The sequence below is a fragment of the Pelodiscus sinensis genome, chromosome 5, assembly GCF_052426305.1.
Source record: "Pelodiscus sinensis isolate ZL-2025 chromosome 5, ASM5242630v1, whole genome shotgun sequence".
Lineage (NCBI taxonomy): Eukaryota > Metazoa > Chordata > Testudines > Trionychidae > Pelodiscus > Pelodiscus sinensis.
In genome coordinates this window covers 66323597-66342633 of record NC_143056.1, presented here as the reverse complement: position 1 = coordinate 66342633, position 19037 = coordinate 66323597, and the positions used below count along the sequence as shown (strand labels likewise).

At 39.7% G+C, this 19037-nt stretch overlaps 1 protein-coding gene across 1 annotated transcript; it reads right to left on the bottom strand.

Annotated features, from left to right (window-relative positions):
* Positions 1-3487: 3487 nt before the first annotated feature.
* LOC102452444 (photoreceptor outer segment membrane glycoprotein 2) lies at positions 3488-11559 on the bottom strand. Its single transcript, XM_025190898.3, has 3 exons — positions 10765-11559; positions 6565-6811; positions 3488-3755 (listed from the first exon to the last, which is right to left on the bottom strand). The coding sequence occupies exons 1-3, from the start codon at positions 11343-11345 to the stop codon at positions 3489-3491; spliced, it is 1095 nt and encodes a 364-aa protein (XP_025046683.1). The 5' UTR covers positions 11346-11559; the 3' UTR covers position 3488.
* Between the last annotated feature and the right edge of the window lie 7478 nt (positions 11560-19037).

The window sequence follows — 19037 nt, the reverse complement described above, 5'->3', positions numbered from 1 at the left end:
CGAAAGAGGGATGTAGTCTAGACATACACCTAAAGACTCTGTCCCCCACTTGCTCCTTTCTGCCCCCTTCTCCTTGTCGCTTGTCCTTATGGCAAGTAAAAAGTGATGGAGCCATGTCCCGCTTGCCCCTTCCTGTTCCAATACCATGACTCTAAATGTTGCACCTACATATTCAACTCAAATTGCATTTTTCCACCTTTCTAATTTGCTATCCACTACATTATCACTCCTACATTTCTTTTAGCACTTCTGCTCTCTATGTTCATCCTTCCCATTCAAAATTAGTGGTAAATATTTATATTATAATAGCATCCAAAGGCCTAGCTCCCCATTGTGCTCAGTGAAGTATACAACCAGAAAAGTAACTATCCCAGACTTGTGTATTAGATTATTTCCCCCGGATTTAAAGTATATTTTCAAGGGTTTTTTTTGGGTTTTTTTTACGAAACTGAATCTTATTTCATTTCTCTATCCCCAAGAGGATATGCACTATTTGTCCTACTTAGCAGCAGTTGAGTAAGCCACTGCCTAGAAAGGCTACACTAATCTCCATTGCTAAAACTGTTTTAATGAGGAACAAGTGCTATTTTTCATTGACTCAAATGGCACATTTCACAACACATTTTAATGGTCAATATACAGTTATGCCTTTTATAAAGTATTTGAGCTGATTCCATACCCACCTGAAGAAAAATAATATTTTCCATGGTACTTTTAGCTTGTTGGGTTTTACATTGAAAAATTCTGGGAATCAAAAGCTAGTTTGAGTATAAACTGTTTAAAAACTTTTAATCAAATTAATTTAAACAAATATCCCAGAGTTTGTATTGAAATAAAGCTTTTGTTCAGTTAAGATCATTGAGCTATAACTGGCTGTCTACATGCAAATTATATGATTTAATTCCGCTACATATTTCATTAAGCAATGCAATACAATAACAAAAGGAAAATTCAGCACTTGTATTGAGAATTGGCACACAGACAACCAAATGTAATGTTTGCCAGTTCTGGGAAATATTATGTAGTAACCTACCAAAACTGAATTATATTTTCTGTCCAATTTAGCTGATTTCTAGAATTTCTCAAATGTAGATTCCAAGTAAGTAATTGTTACAGTAAATAAAAAAACTGGCAGAGAATTTGATTGTCATCTTTGCTCCAAATATTTTGTTTTTAACTGCAAATGCTCATTTCAATATTTTTAATTAAGTAAGGGATGACTGAAAATAAAATAGTTTTTTGCATAAATTATCAACATTGTAGTATGAATATCATGTTTTCAGATAGGATGCACTGATATAAATTGCTATGAAGATTAATTCTAGGGATTCAGATCTCTAGAGTCAAGCATTAATCATGGTTGTGTATAGTTTCTCACTGATGAAGGAAGATGGTTCTAAGGCCAGCAATGCAACCAATCGGTAAACCTATACCTATCATTTTAAGCATTTGAGTAGCCAGATTTGAAGTCTATAGACATGTACCTAAATATCTTGCTGGCACAGACCTATTAACACAATATACACCTTATTTGCAGTACATCCTTGATTAGCCTAATGTTATAGGAGACCGTGAATAAGCTTGAACAACCAAGGGAATAGTTTAACTATAATTATTGTACAATATAGCAATTGGATGCATGGCTCTGTTTGACAGCAGGGAAATACAGAAAATGGTTTCATTATTGTATTTGGTTAGTTACATAAAATGTCTAAGGTGCTGAAAAACACGTCCCAGCAAACAAGTTAACAAAAAGAAAGAAGTAAAAATGTCTTGTTTGGCTTATTCAATATCTTTAGCTATATATTAATCAGCTTAATACATCACGTGTACAATATATTGCCATGCTATTGAAGATGAATGACAACCACGGGGCATCTTGTAAATGTACTACGAGCAGAAACATAGATTACATCTCACACCAACATTCAGAGGACAAGCTGGTCACTTGGAAAAGTGACTCAACGGGAAAGGGATTGCCATTCTGTCTTCACTGGCCCCAAATAATCGCTCGTATTTCACCTCCAGAATCTGTAGCAGTTATTTGAACACAGGAAGGGATTTTGGGGGGGAGGAAGAAGGAATTATATATTTTTCTAAAATATGTTATTAAAATTATATTTTGTCTAAAGTATTTCTTAACTGTATACTTCTCTAAAAGTCCCCCATTACAGAAAGGATGTGAATACATTGGAGAGGGTCCAAAGGAGGGCAATGAAAATGATTAGGGGACTGGAGCACATGACCTATGAGGAGAGACTGAGGGATTTGGACTTATTGAGTCTGCAGAAGAGAAGTGTGAGGGGGGATTTAATGATAGCCTTCATCTACTTGAAGGAAGATTTCAAAGAGGATGTAGAGAGGCTGTTCTCAGTAGTGACAGATGGCAGAATGAGGAGCAATGATCTCAAGTTACAGTAGGGGACGTTAGGTTGGATATTAGAAAAAAACTATTTTACTAGGAGGATGGTGAAGCACTGGAATGGGTTACGCAGAGAGGTCATAGAATCTCCAGTCACGGCTTGACCAAGCCCTGGAATGATTTAGTTGGAGTTGGTCCTGCATTGGGTAGGTGGTGGGACTCAATGACCTCCTGAGGTCTCTTCCAGCCCTATGATTCAATGATATCTGTTTGGTAAGTGCTATTTGCTTTCAGTTAGTATGTTTTATTGTTGGTAAAACTCTAATTTTACCATTTAATGTCCTAGTATTAAGCCTCCAATTTATTTCCTGTATAAAATTTCATTGAATGGGATTTCTTTTAGCATCTTCCATTGACTTTGAAAGATTAAGGACAGTTGAAATCCTCTAAAGTGTGAGAGAGCAGTCCTATCTGAAAACAGATTTTAAAAACCCACGTATATACATATTGTACAAAATTAACTTGCGTTTTCCTCATGCCACCATTTCAACTTGATTGTAGTTTGCAGTTAGCTAATTAAATTCCTTTTGAAGTTCAGAAATACATGGAATTTGTCCATGGTGTGAAAATTTAGTAGGTTCACTTAGATATTACAGTAGTAGCACCTTCACTTGACAATAGTTTCACTTCTTTAAAAAATTGAAAATTCAAATGTAGGACTGAAATAAGTAGCTCCTTTGTAGGTTATCCTTTTTGACTCCTCTTGGCTATACAATTTCCACTCTGATTTTCAGGTTTTTCAGACCATACGAAGAATATGTGGGGTGGGAATGCAGTGAGAAAGTGTGGGGGGGGGGGAAGCCCTTTAATCCATGTCATATCATTTTATGCAGTATTAAAAAGCAGGACTTTCACAGGAGTGAGTAAAGAAGTCAGGGAGACAGGAACTCTAGCCTACAAAAATTATATCCAACCCAAAGAGTCTCAGCTTTTTGACTTGCCACAATACTGTGATTTGTCAAATTACCCAGTTAGTGTTCTCAGTTTGATGAAAAATCTTGTAACTTCAGGATTTCAGTTAAGGTACCAAACCAATTTTAGGTTTTTAATAAAGAATCTGTCCTGTCTAGCTGGCTGTGGGGATGGATTTTGAAGGAACATTGTCTGGACCATAGTTTGCTGTTTGAACATCCATATTGGGATCATTCATCTCTGAGACAGTAGAAATCTGATTGGCTTTACCAAGGTTCTTAATGATGCTAAAATTGTATTTGGCTGTTTCTACAAAGCTGTTCTCCAGTAACCAGCCATCTGACTCACACTCTGGATCACCCAACAGGAGAACATTCTTCATTGCTGTTTGCAGGTAACGGACCCCAATAAGTACAGAAATCTGTAAGAAAAGGATAATCATTAACTACAATAGTTAACTATAGTATGCATATTACAACTTGAATTCCACTGGTGACAACTGGCTGTGTCCTTTAGACATTGGTATGATTATTAGCATTGAGTATAACTGTCAAGATCAGCAACAGATCTAACAAGTCTCCTGAAAGTTTTAGAGAGAATGGTACCATAGACAGTTTTATGAGAACTCGCTTCTTCAGTTAGAATTCTCATTATAGCAAAGGATAGAAATACAACTACTTTTGAGTACTTCAGACAGCAGAGCTACCATTACTTACTGGAACCATTAGGTATGAGGGGTGAAATCTTGACCCCAATGAAGTAAATGCATTGAGTGGATAATGAGCAATTAGACCTAGTGATTGGAGCTGAGTCATACCTAGCAGAAGGCAGAGGAGGAGGAACCTAGAGGAGGTCAGGACAGCAGGAATTGGGAATGGACAAGAGTTGGGGATAGGAAAAAAGGAACTAGGAGCAGATAGGGAAGTAAGGAATGAGAGTAAGAAGGAATTTAGGAATCAGCTAAGCAGAGGGGTCCATAGTAGCAGCCATTAGGGTTCAATGGTTCTCAACTTATTTACCATTGTGGGCCCTCCATGGCAGGAGCGGGGCCTAAGGTGTCTGGTTACAAGCAATTAGAAGGGCGGCAATCCTATGATTAGACGATAAGTGGATTTCAGGATGAGAGCCTTTGTTCTAGTTGCTTGGTCAACTTCCTGTTGTTACTTCCTGGTTTATATAGAGTACATTGGCCAATTAAGGGGCTATATGTTCCCCCAGCCAAGAACTTTGGGGGCAAGGCCCTCTATCAATTAATGTTTTCTTCACTGGATCTTTCCTAATTACTCATGAACAGCTGGAAAGCAGTTGTAACCTGGGCCCTACCGGGAGACCCAGAAGCCTGGATTTGAGACCGGTGATCCCTTACAGTTAATGGGAATTATGCCATGCACTTCAATGGAGCCTCCATTTTACTCAATTAGTTTTCAGGATTTAGTCCTGTACCTATATTTCAATGTAGGATTTGAGAGACGATAGCCTACAGTATAGGCTGAACGCTAATCTTAGGGGGGAAATGTTTTTCACTCCCATAGAACAATGACAACCTGGAGGCTATTTTTCCTAGAGGATTTCTGAGTCTGAATTTTTCAAAAGTGTCTAACAGCCCGTTGGCATAGATATGATGTCTATAAATAGCAAATCCATAAGAATGGCCATACTGGTTCAGACCAACAGTCCATCTAGTCCAGTATCCTGTCTGCCAACAGTGGTCATTGTCAGATGCCCTAGAGGGAGGGAACACAACAGGTAATCCTCATGTGATCTCTCCCCTGTCACTCATTTCCAGACAAACAGAGGCTAGGGAGCCCATTCCTACCCATCCTGGCTAATAGCCTGGCTAATTGTGAATGCTGGTTTGGCAGGAAGATCAGTGCTGATGATTTCCACTACCTTTAAAATGCATAGTGAAATTCACAAAGAGGCAGTTCCTTACCCAGAACATAAATGCTTATTATGTGATTGCATTTAAATGAAAATGCAAGGAACTGTCTTATCTGAAAATAGTTACTATGTTATGTGTAAAACTAAATGTTTAGTGCCTGTACATTAAAGTAACAATCAAAAAATCAAACTAATATTAAAGATATGGAAACTGCTTTTTAATCTCTGCCACTGGGCTCCTCTGAATGTGGGTCAAAACTTCCAATCAGCTTTCTCTGCAGCCCACCAATAGCATTAATGTATTTTTGTAGATGCAAATGCTTTGTCTACATGCTTGCAGAGTTGAAGGCTGCAGGTGAACATATGTTCAATGATGGTATTTTCCAGATGTAGGGTAATGCCCAGCAGGGTGCACTGAGAACTGATATTAATCCAACCCTTTATTCATAGATCAAATTAACAGCTTGTCTTAGTCCCCATCTTTTTCTCTTAGTTCTTAAAATTGACTTTTTGAAGCCATTGTTTTCTCCTTTCCCATCTATAATCCTAACACTTCCCTCATCCAATCCAGTGTTTTGTCCTGTTTGTCTTAGGGTACGTCTAGACTACATGCCTCTGTCGCCAGAGGCATGTAGATTAGGCTACCCGACAGAGTAAAATGAAGCGGCGATTTAAATAATCGCCGCTTCATTTAAATTTACATGGCTGCCGCTTTGAGCCGACAAGCAGCTGATCAGCTGTTTGTCGGCTCAGCGCGATAGTCTGGACGCTCCCCTGCCGACATCAAAGGGAGCTGTCGACAACCCAGGTATGCCTCCTGGGATGAGGCATACCTGGGTTGTCGACAGCTCCCTTTGATGTCGGCAGGGGAGCGTCCAGACTATCGCGCTGAGCCGACAAACAGCTGATCAGCTGTTTGTCGGCTCAAAGCGGCAGCCATGTAAATTTAAATGAAGCGGCGATTATTTAAATCGCCGCTTCATTTTACTCTGTCGGGTAGCCTAATCTACATGCCTCTGGCGACAGAGGCATGTAGTCTAGACGTACCCTTAGATTGCAAACTCTTTGTGGAAAGGAACATGTCTTAAATTTACAGTGCTATACATATAGTTTCTTGTAGTTCTACTTTTCAGTGAGATTTGCTTCTCCCCTTGTAGACTCAGAGAAAGCTGCCTCTACTCAAGAAAGTGATTAAAAAGTTGTATTGGAGACATTAGCTGACCAAGTCACTGGATGATTACAGATAGGCCTCTCTCACATTGCGCTCTACTAGAGGTCATGCAGCCTGGAAATGGTCACCTTCCAGTTCTGCTATAGGATCTCTCTCAATCCATCTTCTCAAGCCTTACCTCAAACAACCAGATGATAAGCACTGTGAGACCAATGGACCACATAATATCAGTGTAGTAATCCAGCAGGGCCTGCCTGCACCCCTTCATCCAGAGATTGAGCTCCTCTGTCAGAAAATCATAGTTATAGTGAGCGGTGCTATTTGTAAGCTGGTATTGGATACAAGGACGTGGTGAATTTGGATTACAGCAGCTGAAGGGCACTCCATCCACCAAGAACTTCCCATCAACATTACTTTTCAGACGGCTGAAACAAGATGGAAAGTAAAGGCATTATAGAGCTAGTAGCCACAGCAATAGAGAAAATGGCAATTTCTGCCACTGTTGGTAAGAAGCTATGTCCTAACTCTGGATAGCTGCAGACCTTTTAAAGGTGGAGTAGGGAAAATTAGAAAGGATTCCTCAATTATGATTCTGTTTACTCTGGAAAGGAGAAATTACCCTTCAGGTAAAGTGGTTCCTGAAGTGTAGCATCAGTTCTATGTTGAATATGAAAAGCTGTGTCCTGTATTTTCAGGGGGATGCATTCAGTGATATGGAAAACAGGGATAGCACTGAGAATATTAAATAAAGCAAAAACTATCATTTGGTTTTCTTGGTGAAATTCTAATTCTGGACACAGCATTATAATGCTGTGTTTTTCTAGCATCTCTGCTTCTCTGCTGTTTTTTGTAATGTAAGAATATCTACAAAATCAGCTAATACATGAACAAATGTGGGCCACAGTAACCATGAAAAATTGCTTACTGACTGTTGAACATTGTGGCCATCTGACATGGCTGTATGACATGTATTCCATGAGTATGTACTATACATGAACGTCCCCTCTCTTTATTGCTAGTGGCCTTATTAGAAATACTGAAGTTGCTTTTTTAACATCCTATCAAAATTTAATCTGTCACTGAGGTACCACTAAATTTCAGGGAGATGACCTGCCAGATTGACTACAGGACTGAGGTAAGGATGAACTCCTCCATCTTGTATAGTCTCTACTTTAATTTTGCTACTCTGATTCTCTGGGCTATTCTACTCCTGCTAATGGCAGCAGAATGAAACTGAGATAAAGGAACCTAACTAGTCAAGTGCCTGAAAGTGTATGGCATATAATTAGTGTAAATGTCATAGAGCAACAAATTGGCAGAAGAACAGAAAGGTGAACCAGAGAGACACGGAAGTGAGACTGGGAAAGAAAATGAAGTGGAAGGGAAGGAGACGGTGAAGAGATCAAATAGTGAAGATAATTCCTACATTGGCCTGTAATTCCCTTTTATCATGATTCTCACTCCAATGGCCCCCACTTTCTCTAAAACCATAGAATAATGGCCCCTGCATCTCAATTACATGACTACATTAGCTACATGGTGATGGTTAAAACTCACTCATTTTCTGGGGCCCTACGCATTTTTATTCACAGCCATTGTTTTTGTTTGTTTTGTTTTGTTTATTTCTTTGTTGCTCACTCCAAGTAGCTGTGTTGGGAAGGGTACTCTTTTTCTAATATCTGTAACAAAAGGTTCAAAAATGGATGGGTGTCTCCCCATGGCTATAGTATTTCCCTCAGTGATTGCAAATAGTAAACTCTGACAGGTAATGTTGGAATTTGCTACTGCTGTATCAATGCCGGAAATGTTATGGGTAAGAAGAATGGGCAATTGGGAGAGACATTCATTAGAATTTACTATCTTAATTCAGTGTAATCAAATTCCATGGATTCTTGCAGCTGGCATTTTTATGGAGAACAAAAATGGATAGATAACCCTATTTACTTTTACACTCTAATGATGTGCTTGTAATTAACCAATCAGTCACATGATCTTGATGCTAGAGCCTTTGTTCTCATTCTATAGCTTATAGTGTTTACCATTTCTTGTCCTAGTGTGGTTTAATTTAGACTGGAAACTCTACAGGGCAGGAACATTGTTTTGTCTACACCGTGCATTCATGGTGCAGTAGATGCAAATATTTTCTTGTTGAGATGTCACAGAACAACATTGTTTCTGCAGGACTGACATGAGTGACAAAGCAATACATTTTACCTTTATCTCAAAAGGTTAACTGATATTGTTTGGGGTTCCCATGTAGAGTGAATCTGCTGAGTACAACAGTTATATCACTTTTCAAAATAAAACTGTGTTTTAAAACACCTCTTTTGTCAATACTTCTACTATCCTTCTCCTAAGGAGTTACTGTAAGCCTTATCTTATTTACATGATAAACTACTCTGAGCAGGAACAGTATTTTATCTATGCTCTCTAAAGATATTAGTAAACTTGCAGCACTATGTAAATATTTAGTAGTAATAACTGTAATTTCAATTTCCAAGCTTTATGCAAACTGAATCTTTGGTTTCACATCACCTGAGTTAGTGCTCACTGAATCTTGAGTTCAGCCATAGCTAAAAGCTCACTCCAATCCAACTGAAGTGTGTTGTTTTTTCTAGCTTCATATTGAAATTAACAAAATTGTGAGTTTTTGAATGGTTTTTACATCAACCTGTCAATCAATCCAGACTCGTTAAGACCTTGGGCTGAGGTTTTCTTGAGAGGTTTTCAAAACTTTTTGACAAACTTGGCCCACATCAGAGCTTGATATGAAAGCTGAAAGCAGGTAGGTTTCAATAAAATTTGCACAGCCTTACCTAACTCTTCTAATTTTTTTTCATCAGAGTTCTTTCCCCATCAATCATTGAGATCTCTCAACACACTTCGTTTTTCCTGCTGCTTACATGGTAAAGAAAAACTGCAAATAATATTCACTTGCTTGATCCAGTGACAAACAACTTACTAATTTATTTCTTTGAAGTGTCATAAAATAGTTAAATATACATAATAAAACAGGAAGCAGGCAAAGTATCAGCTTTATGACTTGTAAAAAGACAGGAAGATCAGAAATGCAGATTTTCTAAACTTCAGGGAAATTAGATGGGGAAGGGAAAAGATAAAATTTCTTGTGTTTAGCTGCAGTTCTGATTTTTCTGTCTTTATACATGTTATCAAGCTTCATTTCCTGTTGCAATTATGATTAATATGGTCAGCCTTTAGGGGTTACACAGCTGCCCAACTCTCCTCAGTGAACATTTTTAAAAACGTTTTTTAAGAATTATTACATACTACTTTATCCACTGCTTTTTTAACATTCTGATTGTTATTTTTATGGTATCTAAATAAATATGATTGTAGTATTTTAAGTGAATTACTTCATTCTTTGTTTTTCATAGGAAACTAGCACCAACACACATCACTTTTCTCTTGAGATTTGGACTCGTCCTTTCATGTGGTGCAGATGTTGATTGTGATTTCATTAACTCTCCAGAATGGAAACACACTTAGCCCAAAACATAGATTTGTAAAGTTGTGTATGTGAAGGAAGAGCTTTCAATTTTTTTAAAATGCAGTTTAGGTTGACCAAACAATCAAAAACTCACTAGCAAAATGCTGTGATTGGTTTTCAGCGTAGCTGACTTGTCACCTTACAAAAGGTGTGAACATTTCAGTGCATTGCGTAATATACATAACATGCATTTTTTTAAAAGCAATTTATATAATCTGTGTAGTTAACACATTTTGTAGGTAGAATGTCATTCCAGATTTGACTCTACATACCTTATTCAAAGACAGAGTCAAGTGGACTTAGAGCTTGCTTCTGTTCCTTTTATTTATTTATTTATTTATTTATTTATATAAAAAACTCTCTGTGACTTAAATGTGAGCAAGATGGTGCCCTTAAGTGCTACCAGATTACACCTATCTTCATCTTTGGTCGTAAGGTGACCATATGGCCTAAACAAAGTGCTGTTACTGTCATTGTCTACATGGCTGATACCATCAGATGCATTACTCAAGCGCTGCACATGTTGTGTGATGGCTCTGTGTTGATCTAATCACAGTAGTACTTTCTTTCATTGAGCTGGACACATCACCAGAATTGATCAATGTGGTTTTTGGAAGAAAATCTTCCTGAACTCACCCCCAAAATGTCATTTTCAGAAGAGAATCCAAACACAACTAGAGTTTGCTTTTCAAGTGCAGGAGCAACAGCCAGCTTTGTTCTTCTTCCCCCAGCCTTCAGTTCTTATCCTCATATATTGTCTCTCTAATGTGCCTCTACCTTTTACTCAATGCAAACTCTTCCTGACGGGGGGGAGAGGGTGAAGGGATTTATTCCCTCCAAAACTTTACATCATGACCAATTAATACTTACTCCAAAACCTCTTTGGAGGCCATATTAAGATAACGAACGGATATCCACTGAATTTCAAACCAGTCTCTGAAGCCGTTGTTTCCACAGCACTGGAATCCAATTTGTAATAGGTCTATGGTTTTCTTTAAGAAGCACCGTCCAGGGATGTCTGTATCCTTATAGAATTTAATAGCATCTCTCAATCCCAGATATAGAGATTCCTCCAGCTCGTTCCTCATGGTGTAGCACATGATAGCACCCACCAGGATGCAGAAAGTGAAGCAGAAAGTGCACACAATGTAAGGGAGCATGACTAGCCTCCATCGTGAGAATTTGTTGGTGTCTGAACAGTCATAGCAGATTTTCCCACCAAGAAAGTTGATGATGCAAGCTATGACCCCTACTGAGATGAGCATATTGGGGACAGAGTTAATCTCCCCTTTTGCCATCACCTCATTGCGTTTCTTGATCTCTATTTTCAGAAAGAGGCCTAGGCTGAAGAGAATGACACCAGTCACTACAGAAACCCAGTTGAGGATCCAGAGGATCTGAGCCAATTTGTCTCTCTTAGTTTTTGTTAATTTTATTTTAAGGACCGCCATGGTCAGATCAGCCTTGGAAAAAGAAGCTTAGGTCAGGGGAAGCTCATAAGCAGATTAATAGCATGTATCTAGAGTGACGAAGGCATGCTGTAGAATCCTGTGAAGGAAAAGAAGAAAGATTACTGTCTGTTCTCTATTGTATATTTATATAACATGCGCATGGAACTTTCTGTACACTCTCAAGCTCTATTGGAGATCTGCCAGGAGCACTCAATTCCTGCTTGAATCTCCTGCAAGAAGGAAGATTTTAGAAAGAGATAATTCTAGGGAGAGATTAGGAAACACTTAAAACAAAAAACACTATTCCAGTATCCCAGCAAGAATTTTCACTGATTGGGGAGGGCTCATTTAATGTAGTGGAAATATTTTGTATGCACAGACCTGGAATACTGTGGTCAGTTCCAATCACCCTCTCTAAATGAGTTTAGAATAGAATCAGAAAGGGTTTAAAGACTGGCAACAAAGATTACTTTAGTGCAGCAGCCAATGAACTTGTGCTCTTTTGTTAAAATACCACTTACACTGCTAAAGCGACGAGGAGTCCTGTGGCACCTTATAGACTAACTGAAGTGTAGGAGCATAAGCTTTCGTGGGCAAAGACCCACTTCGTCAGATGCATGTAGTGGAAATTTCCAGAGGCAGGAATAAATATGCAGGCCAGGATCAGGCTGGAGATGACCAGGTGGATCCAATTGGATCCACCTGGTCATCTCCAGCCTGATCCTGGCCTGCATATTTATTCCTGCCTCTGGAAATTTCCACTACATGCATCTGACGAAGTGGGTCTTTGCCCACGAAAGCTTATGCTCCTACACTTCAGTTAGTCTATAAGGTGCCACAGGACTCCTCGTCGCTTTTGCAGATTCAGACTAACACGGCTACCCCTCTGATACTTGACACTTACACTGCTGTATTTCTAAGAAATATGGACTACTCTTCTCTCACTCTTTGGAATATCTACAAAATTTTATTTGTAGAGTACAAAAAGCTGAAAAACTCTTTCCCCACAAGTTTTTTTATTAACTTGATTGGACATAAAAACTCTGCTTCCACAATCTGAAAAAAAAATCCTGTCACATAGAAAGAATAAAAAAATAAACTAAAAATGAAGCCAAATAATTTGATACCCTAGTCTTTTATCTTTCTGATTGCCTCTTTTCTACATTTAAAGGTAATTATTAAAATTGAGTGTGTGGAATAGTGCAGTATATTAGTTGTCTATCATATCTTCTCACAGTCACCATACTATCGTTTCCTTAGGTATTTTTTGAACAAGTCCTCGACCTTCCTGTCAAAGACCTACTTAACATTTTTGCCATCTCACAGCCCTTGAGAGGGGCTTCCTTCTGGCAAAAGAAGAGTGGAACAGTTGATCTTATTAGTCACCAGAGGTTGATGTTTTAACCAATGTACGAAGCTCACTAGCTGCTTGATACCCTATATCTTGTCTGTACCACTTTCTTACTTTTGATCCATTATTTTCCCTTTTTTACCAACCTCCATTGTCATCTTTAAATTCTATGTACATTAAATTTAATCTTTTGCATGAAACTGAAAATGAAGGCCCTACTCACTTGTCATCACATATTCCATTATATTTTTTCCAAGAGCAGGATTTTTATAATCCCAGTGTCATAGCCAGATTTAAACTAGGTAATTACATTCCTTTTGTCTCACCCAGTAGATTCATTTAGATAAAGAATTCTTCATTTCTCTTCCCAGGCTGTTGTACAGTAGTGGTGTTAAACAGCTGCAGCGGTACAGAAGCAGTTTGACTGAAATGGAGTCTGGATCTTCCATGAATTCAGCACTGCAACCTATATTCTAACTTTCACCATCTCTTTCTCCTGCCGCCCAGTTTCCTACTTCATGTAACAATTTTCTTTTTAGTTAGTCCCTCCTCCTCCTCCTTCCCATCCATCTTGCTGGCTTGCCACTCTTTTGAATTAACTGCTGGTAGTGTGGGAATTGCTTGGAACTGCAAGGCCTATAGCTGATGCCAGCCTTGTGTTTGCTGGCAGGTGTGAGCCTGCCTCTTCAGCTATTGCCACCTGCTGGGGGTTCCTGCAGCAGTGTCCACACTTGTCACAACTGCTACTATTACTTCAATCTGCTAGAGATCCCTTGCTCCTATATTTCATGGTGCATCCCAAGATTTTGAACTCAGAGCTACGCAGTATCAGTGTCTGATCCAATTTAAGGTTTTCTTATCCAACAAAGCCTTTCATTTCCTAGGCCCAGAATGTCTCTTCCTTTGCACCTTTCTCCTAATGTATTTCTTGAAAACAGCAACTAAATTGAGCATGCTTGGTACAAAAGTTGCTGGAATCAAAAAACAGGATTTCTTCATGAAGGATACATATCTCCGAAACTCTGCTGTAGCAGGTAAAAATCAGCTCCCGTTTTATACCTTTAGAGCACAAGAATCCTCTGTTTGCATTAGGCTTTCCTTTGTAGAGGTGATAACATTGAACTCTCTTTTTTTTTCCTCCCCACCTGCAAAATAATTCCTTCCTGAGGCCTGGTCTACACACAGTTTTTGAACTGATTTAACTATTTTGGTTAGGGGTGAAATTTGACTTCAAATGGAGTGGGAGATCACGCTTCCTTCAATCCATTCTCCACCAATGCACCTCAACACTGTTCTGATGAGATTGTCTTTGCAGGTGAGTGGATAGTTTAGCCTCTGTATGAGCTGAGTACTGGGCTTGTCTGCTAAGACAGACAACAGTAGCTTTGGCTGTTTCACCGATTAAGATGTTCATGACCTGAACCTAAATAGCCGTACACAGCTGCTGCAAATGGGTTTATCTCACAGTGATACTCAGATCTTTCAAACATAACCTCAAAGAGAATCTGTTTTTAAATCTCTTCACCATTGACATGCAGTGCGCATTCAAGGGCCAGGCTATTTTAATGCATCACCATTGCTTTCTATGAAATGTGAAAAGGCACTTACATCAGGCCACACAGGTGCCTCTTTGCTGGCTGTATGTAGTGTATGTCTCAACACTGAATAGATAACTTAAAAAAATCTACATGTATATTTTCACATACAGTATTTCACCTTTCCCTTCACCTTCATCCATTTCAGTTGAGCTGCATGGCTCAGGGTGAAATAATTGACCCAAAGTATGTGCTGCTATTATATTTCACCAGCCATAGATAAACTCTGGTTGAAATTCAGTGCAGAGACCACTAGAGGCCCCTGTAGTGGGGTGACTTTAAAATTCTGTCTCTAATCTCACATCACTTAATTCCCTCTTTTTCACCTCTTGAGGTTGTTTACAATAATGCCATGAAATTTTCCTATTTAGAAGTGACTCTATTTTTTAATTATCTCCCTATAAAGTATTCCCAGTATTTCTAGTGCAGTTCTGATTTTAGCTGAAGGGTTCAATTCACTGCATTTCCACTTACAAATGCCAGTGAAACCCATGTTGCAGACTCCTAGCAACAGAATGTCTGCCAGGAGTGAGGCTCCTGTGTGAGTTACACTGTTCTGGAAAGGGGAAAGAGCCATGGAAGAGTGCCAAGGGCTCTGTGCAACTTCTTCTTTTCTCCACAAGTGTTCTCAAATATGTAGAACTTTACCACAAATCTTGTGCATATTTCTGGGAGTGTTGAGGCTCTGACTTCACCTACTCTGTAGTTTGGGAGCAGCTCTCCCATCCATACCTGATCTGTAGGAAACTTCAAACTGAATGTCAGTTTTTGACACTTTGAGGTTATTTATCATGTAGGAACAAACTATTCCCATGTTAGTAATTTATTAAATTCATTAGTGGGATAAACTTTTAAATGAGGTGATGCTTTCCTAGCATTCCCCCTCTACTATAATAATTTGGGTAAACATTTTACTGGCAAACTGTCACCAACAGTTCAATTAAATGGTGCATGCAGGCAACCCATCTCCTCTCTGTGCTGTTTGTTTGAAAACTGGACTGGCCCCTTAAACGCCATTCATCTGAAGAAGTGGGTTGTGCCCACAAAAGCTCATGATACCATCTACATTTTTTGTTTGTCTCTAAGGTGCTACAAGACTATTTGTTGTTGTCTAAGTTTTTCCTGTTACAGACTAACACGACTACCCCTCTACAACATTTAAGTATGGTTATGGTGTAAAAATACTACAAAATTATATTGTCTTAAAATTCAGCATTAGTTCCGATGGGTTTTCAAGTTACATCTGCAAATTTTACTGCAATAAATCAGCTTTTATTCCTCTTTGTGATCCAGAACCTACACAACTGTCTAGACTATGAAGATATACTTCACCATTACAACTATTGAAAAGGAAACCACTCACCTTTTTCAGACCATTGGAGACTATCTCAGATCTGGCACTGTCCTGATAAAGGGCAAACGGGTATAACGTGTCACTGGATCATGCATCTTGAGGAAGAATCAGGCACCAATATCCAAGCATCTAAAAATCTTTACACAGCACTTACCAAGGGAGGAGGGAAAGACTTCAACTCTTCAGCCGACACTAATCCCTGCTGCATTCCTAATCATGGCTGAGAGATTTATTGCAGGGTTCTTATGCCACCAGGTTAAATCCTGCAAAACAGGCCACTTAACCAAATGCAATCTGAGACCTCTGTGACATACTATGCTTATGGTAACTTCTTTAGGAAGTCAACAATTACTATTGCTCCTTCACAGAGAGTATCCTGCTTTATTCATCATCTCCTAAAACTCTCCTACCTACACATTCTCTCTCTCTCTCTCTCAAGTATAAATATGCCCCAACCCTAAAAGGCTAGAGCACTATTTCTCAACCTTTTTTTATAAAGTACCTCATTAAAAATAAAATCAAGTACCCCCAGCCTCCTGCTCTAACCCAATGCACCCACTCCTCCCCCAGAGCCAGGCACCCCCAGCCCTCCCACTTTAACACAATGCCCTTCCTCTTCCCCAGAGCCAGGCACCGAATGTATAATAACCCTACTTTTGAAGTGCCTGCTCCCGCCGCCCAGCCTGGCCTCGGCACCTTGTCTGCAGGAGCAAGGGGCCTGCCAGTGCCAGGCTCACCATGTGGGGCTGTGCACTCCCACCTCAGCCCAGCACCCTCCTAGCGTGGCACCCGGGGGTAGCTGCCCCCCCTCACTATGCCACCGATGTCGGGGAGGGGTGGTATTTGGAGCAAAGCTTATTGTGCCGCATCACTGCCTTTTAGCTCCCCTCCACAGCACCATGGAGAAAGGGCGATGGGGATGCATTGTACTGAGCTGCTGGCGGGGGTAGGGGTAATGTGCATCTCCAGGTTCAGACGCCTTCCCTGTTGGAGCACCCCAGGCAGGCTGCTAGAGAGAAAACTAAAAGCCGGAAAAAAGCGGCGGACATTTTTATTTAAATGCCGCGGGGGATATTTAAATCCCCCGCGGATTTCCCTACGATGACTCGTGAAATTTACATGCCCCTTCCGGAAAAGGGGCCAGTGTAGACGTAGCCACTGGGTCTGGCTTTCATGAATACTGAGTTCCCACAACTCCAGTTGCAGTTGATTAGGAGCAGGCGATCTTCATCTTCTCTGAAAATAAGCCCTTCATTTCTCAGGGCAGACACCGATAATTTGAAGCACACAAAATTGTGGAAATTAAATGGAACCCTACTGCACTTCTATAAAATGATACATAGATGTTGTTCAGGAGGAATTATGTTCTTATCACTCGCCTTTCCTACTACTCTTCCTTACTGCACACTGTATCCAAAGTGTCCTAGTCTGGAAAAGTTGTCCCCTGATGATTGCTTTTCTGGAATTTACTTCTTCCCAGCTAATCCCTACCTTATAAGAATTGCCAACCCTCCATGATTGTCCTGGAATCTCCAGGAATTAAAGATTGATCTTTAAAGATTTTGTCTTTTGCTGAAATCTCCAGGAATACATCCAACCAAAGTTGGCCTACCCTTATGCCACTGAGTTAAAGTGATGTCCTGTTCAGAGTCCATTTATCAGGGGCGGCCCTAGACTAGCTGCCAGGAGCTGGCGCCCTAGGCGAACCATGCAATTGGCACCCCCACCTCCAAACCCTCAGTAATATTGCGCCACCATTTGGCGCCCCATTTAACTTGGTGCCCTAGGCAACCGCCTACTTTGCCTATATGGATGGGGCCACTCCTGCCATTTATATAGTTAACGTGGCAGAATGAGGTATTGTTAAGAAATGTGATAACTATTAATAAGGATTTCCAGAATGCTTCAAAGTGCTCATCTGAAGTAAGAAGCATGGTCAAGACCTAGAGATCCTTGGAGTCCTGACTCCCAGAGCCCTGCCCTGATCATTAGACTCAGAGATGGGAGGCTGTTTTTGGGTTCTACTGTAATGTAAAACAACAGGCTAGTCAGAATCAAAGCCTCATTGTGCTAGGCATTGTACCTACTCATGATGCCATCATTCATTTACGAAATTAATCTTCATGTTTCTTGGAAGATGATGCCACAGAGAGATTATTTTCCACTTTGTCCTTCCCCACTATAGCCAAGATAATATTTTAACTAATTCTTATGCTAAAAATTACCTCTCCTCTTCCAAAAATCTACAGTCAAGATACAAGTGGATTTTCCATGCTTTTCACCTCTTTCAAGGGGAAAGATATGGCCTCAAATGCCCATCTTCTAACAGACCAAGGCATCTTTCCTGTTGCTTTGAAATATAAATCTTGTGCTTGTCTGCACTGAAAGAGAGGGTCCAGCTGATGGCAGTGTTGGTACATGTACCAGCTTATGGACTGTACTATAGGAAGAGCAAGTCACAGAAAATGCAATAGAATCCAAACATCCAGGGTATGCTCAAGGAACCACCAATACAAGAAATAACACAAATCCAGCTTTGCTGTTGGCAGGGGCCAACGATATTGGCTTTTTACTCCCTGGCTGTGTCTAGACTGGCCAGTTTTTCCGGAAAATCAGCCGCTTTTCTGGAAAAACTTGCCAGCTGTCTACGCTGGCCACTTAAATTTCCGCAAAAGCACTGACTTCCTACTGTAAGAAATCAGTGCTTTTTGCAGAAATACTATTCTGCTCCCATTCGGGCAAAAGTCCAAAAAAAAAAGCTTTTGCGCAAAAGGGCCAGTGTAGACAGCTCAGATTTGTTTTCCGGAAAAAAAGCCCCAATCACGAAAATGGCGATCAGGGCTTTTTTGCAGAAAAGTGCATCTAGATTGGCACGGATGCTTTTCCGCAAAAAGTGCTTTTGTGGAAAAGCGTCCGTGCCAATCTAGATGCTCTGTGCCGAAAATGCTTTTAATGGAAAACTTTTCCATTAAAAGCATTTCTGGAAAATCATGCCAGTCTAGATGCAGCCCCTGGTTTCATAGCTAATGATGAGTTCAAGATACAAAGTGAAATTCCAAAGCAGAGGTATTAGGATATAGGATTTGGGTTCAGGAGCATTGCTAATTATCCTAGACTTGGCAGAATTTGATTTTTTTAAAATACAATTTTGAGAGCTATCAATGTTTATTTAAGGTTTTTTTTATTTTAAATCCATTTAGATTTCCATAGTTGTGCAAAATGTATGTGTTAAGCATTTTTTCAATTTTTTTTATCCATTTATATTTTCACAGTTGTGGGAACCTATGGGGGAGAGCCAGGAAGGTCAGACAATATTTATTTAATGACAGTATGCGGTAAGATTAAAAAAGTTAAAGCTTGATGATAAAACACAAATTGTCAACATCACATGT

Coding starts and splice junctions, on each gene's coding strand:
- LOC102452444 (XM_025190898.3), bottom strand. CDS start 11,345: ATGGCGGTCCTTAAAATAAAATTAACAAAAACTAAGAGAGACAAATTG. Junction 6,812..10,764: donor GCCTCCAAAGAGGTTTTGGA/GTAAGTATTAAT, acceptor ATCTTGTTTCAG/CCGTCTGAAAAGTAATGTTG. Junction 3,756..6,564: donor TTATCATCTGGTTGTTTGAG/GTAAGGCTTGAG, acceptor CTTTTCTTACAG/ATTTCTGTACTTATTGGGGT.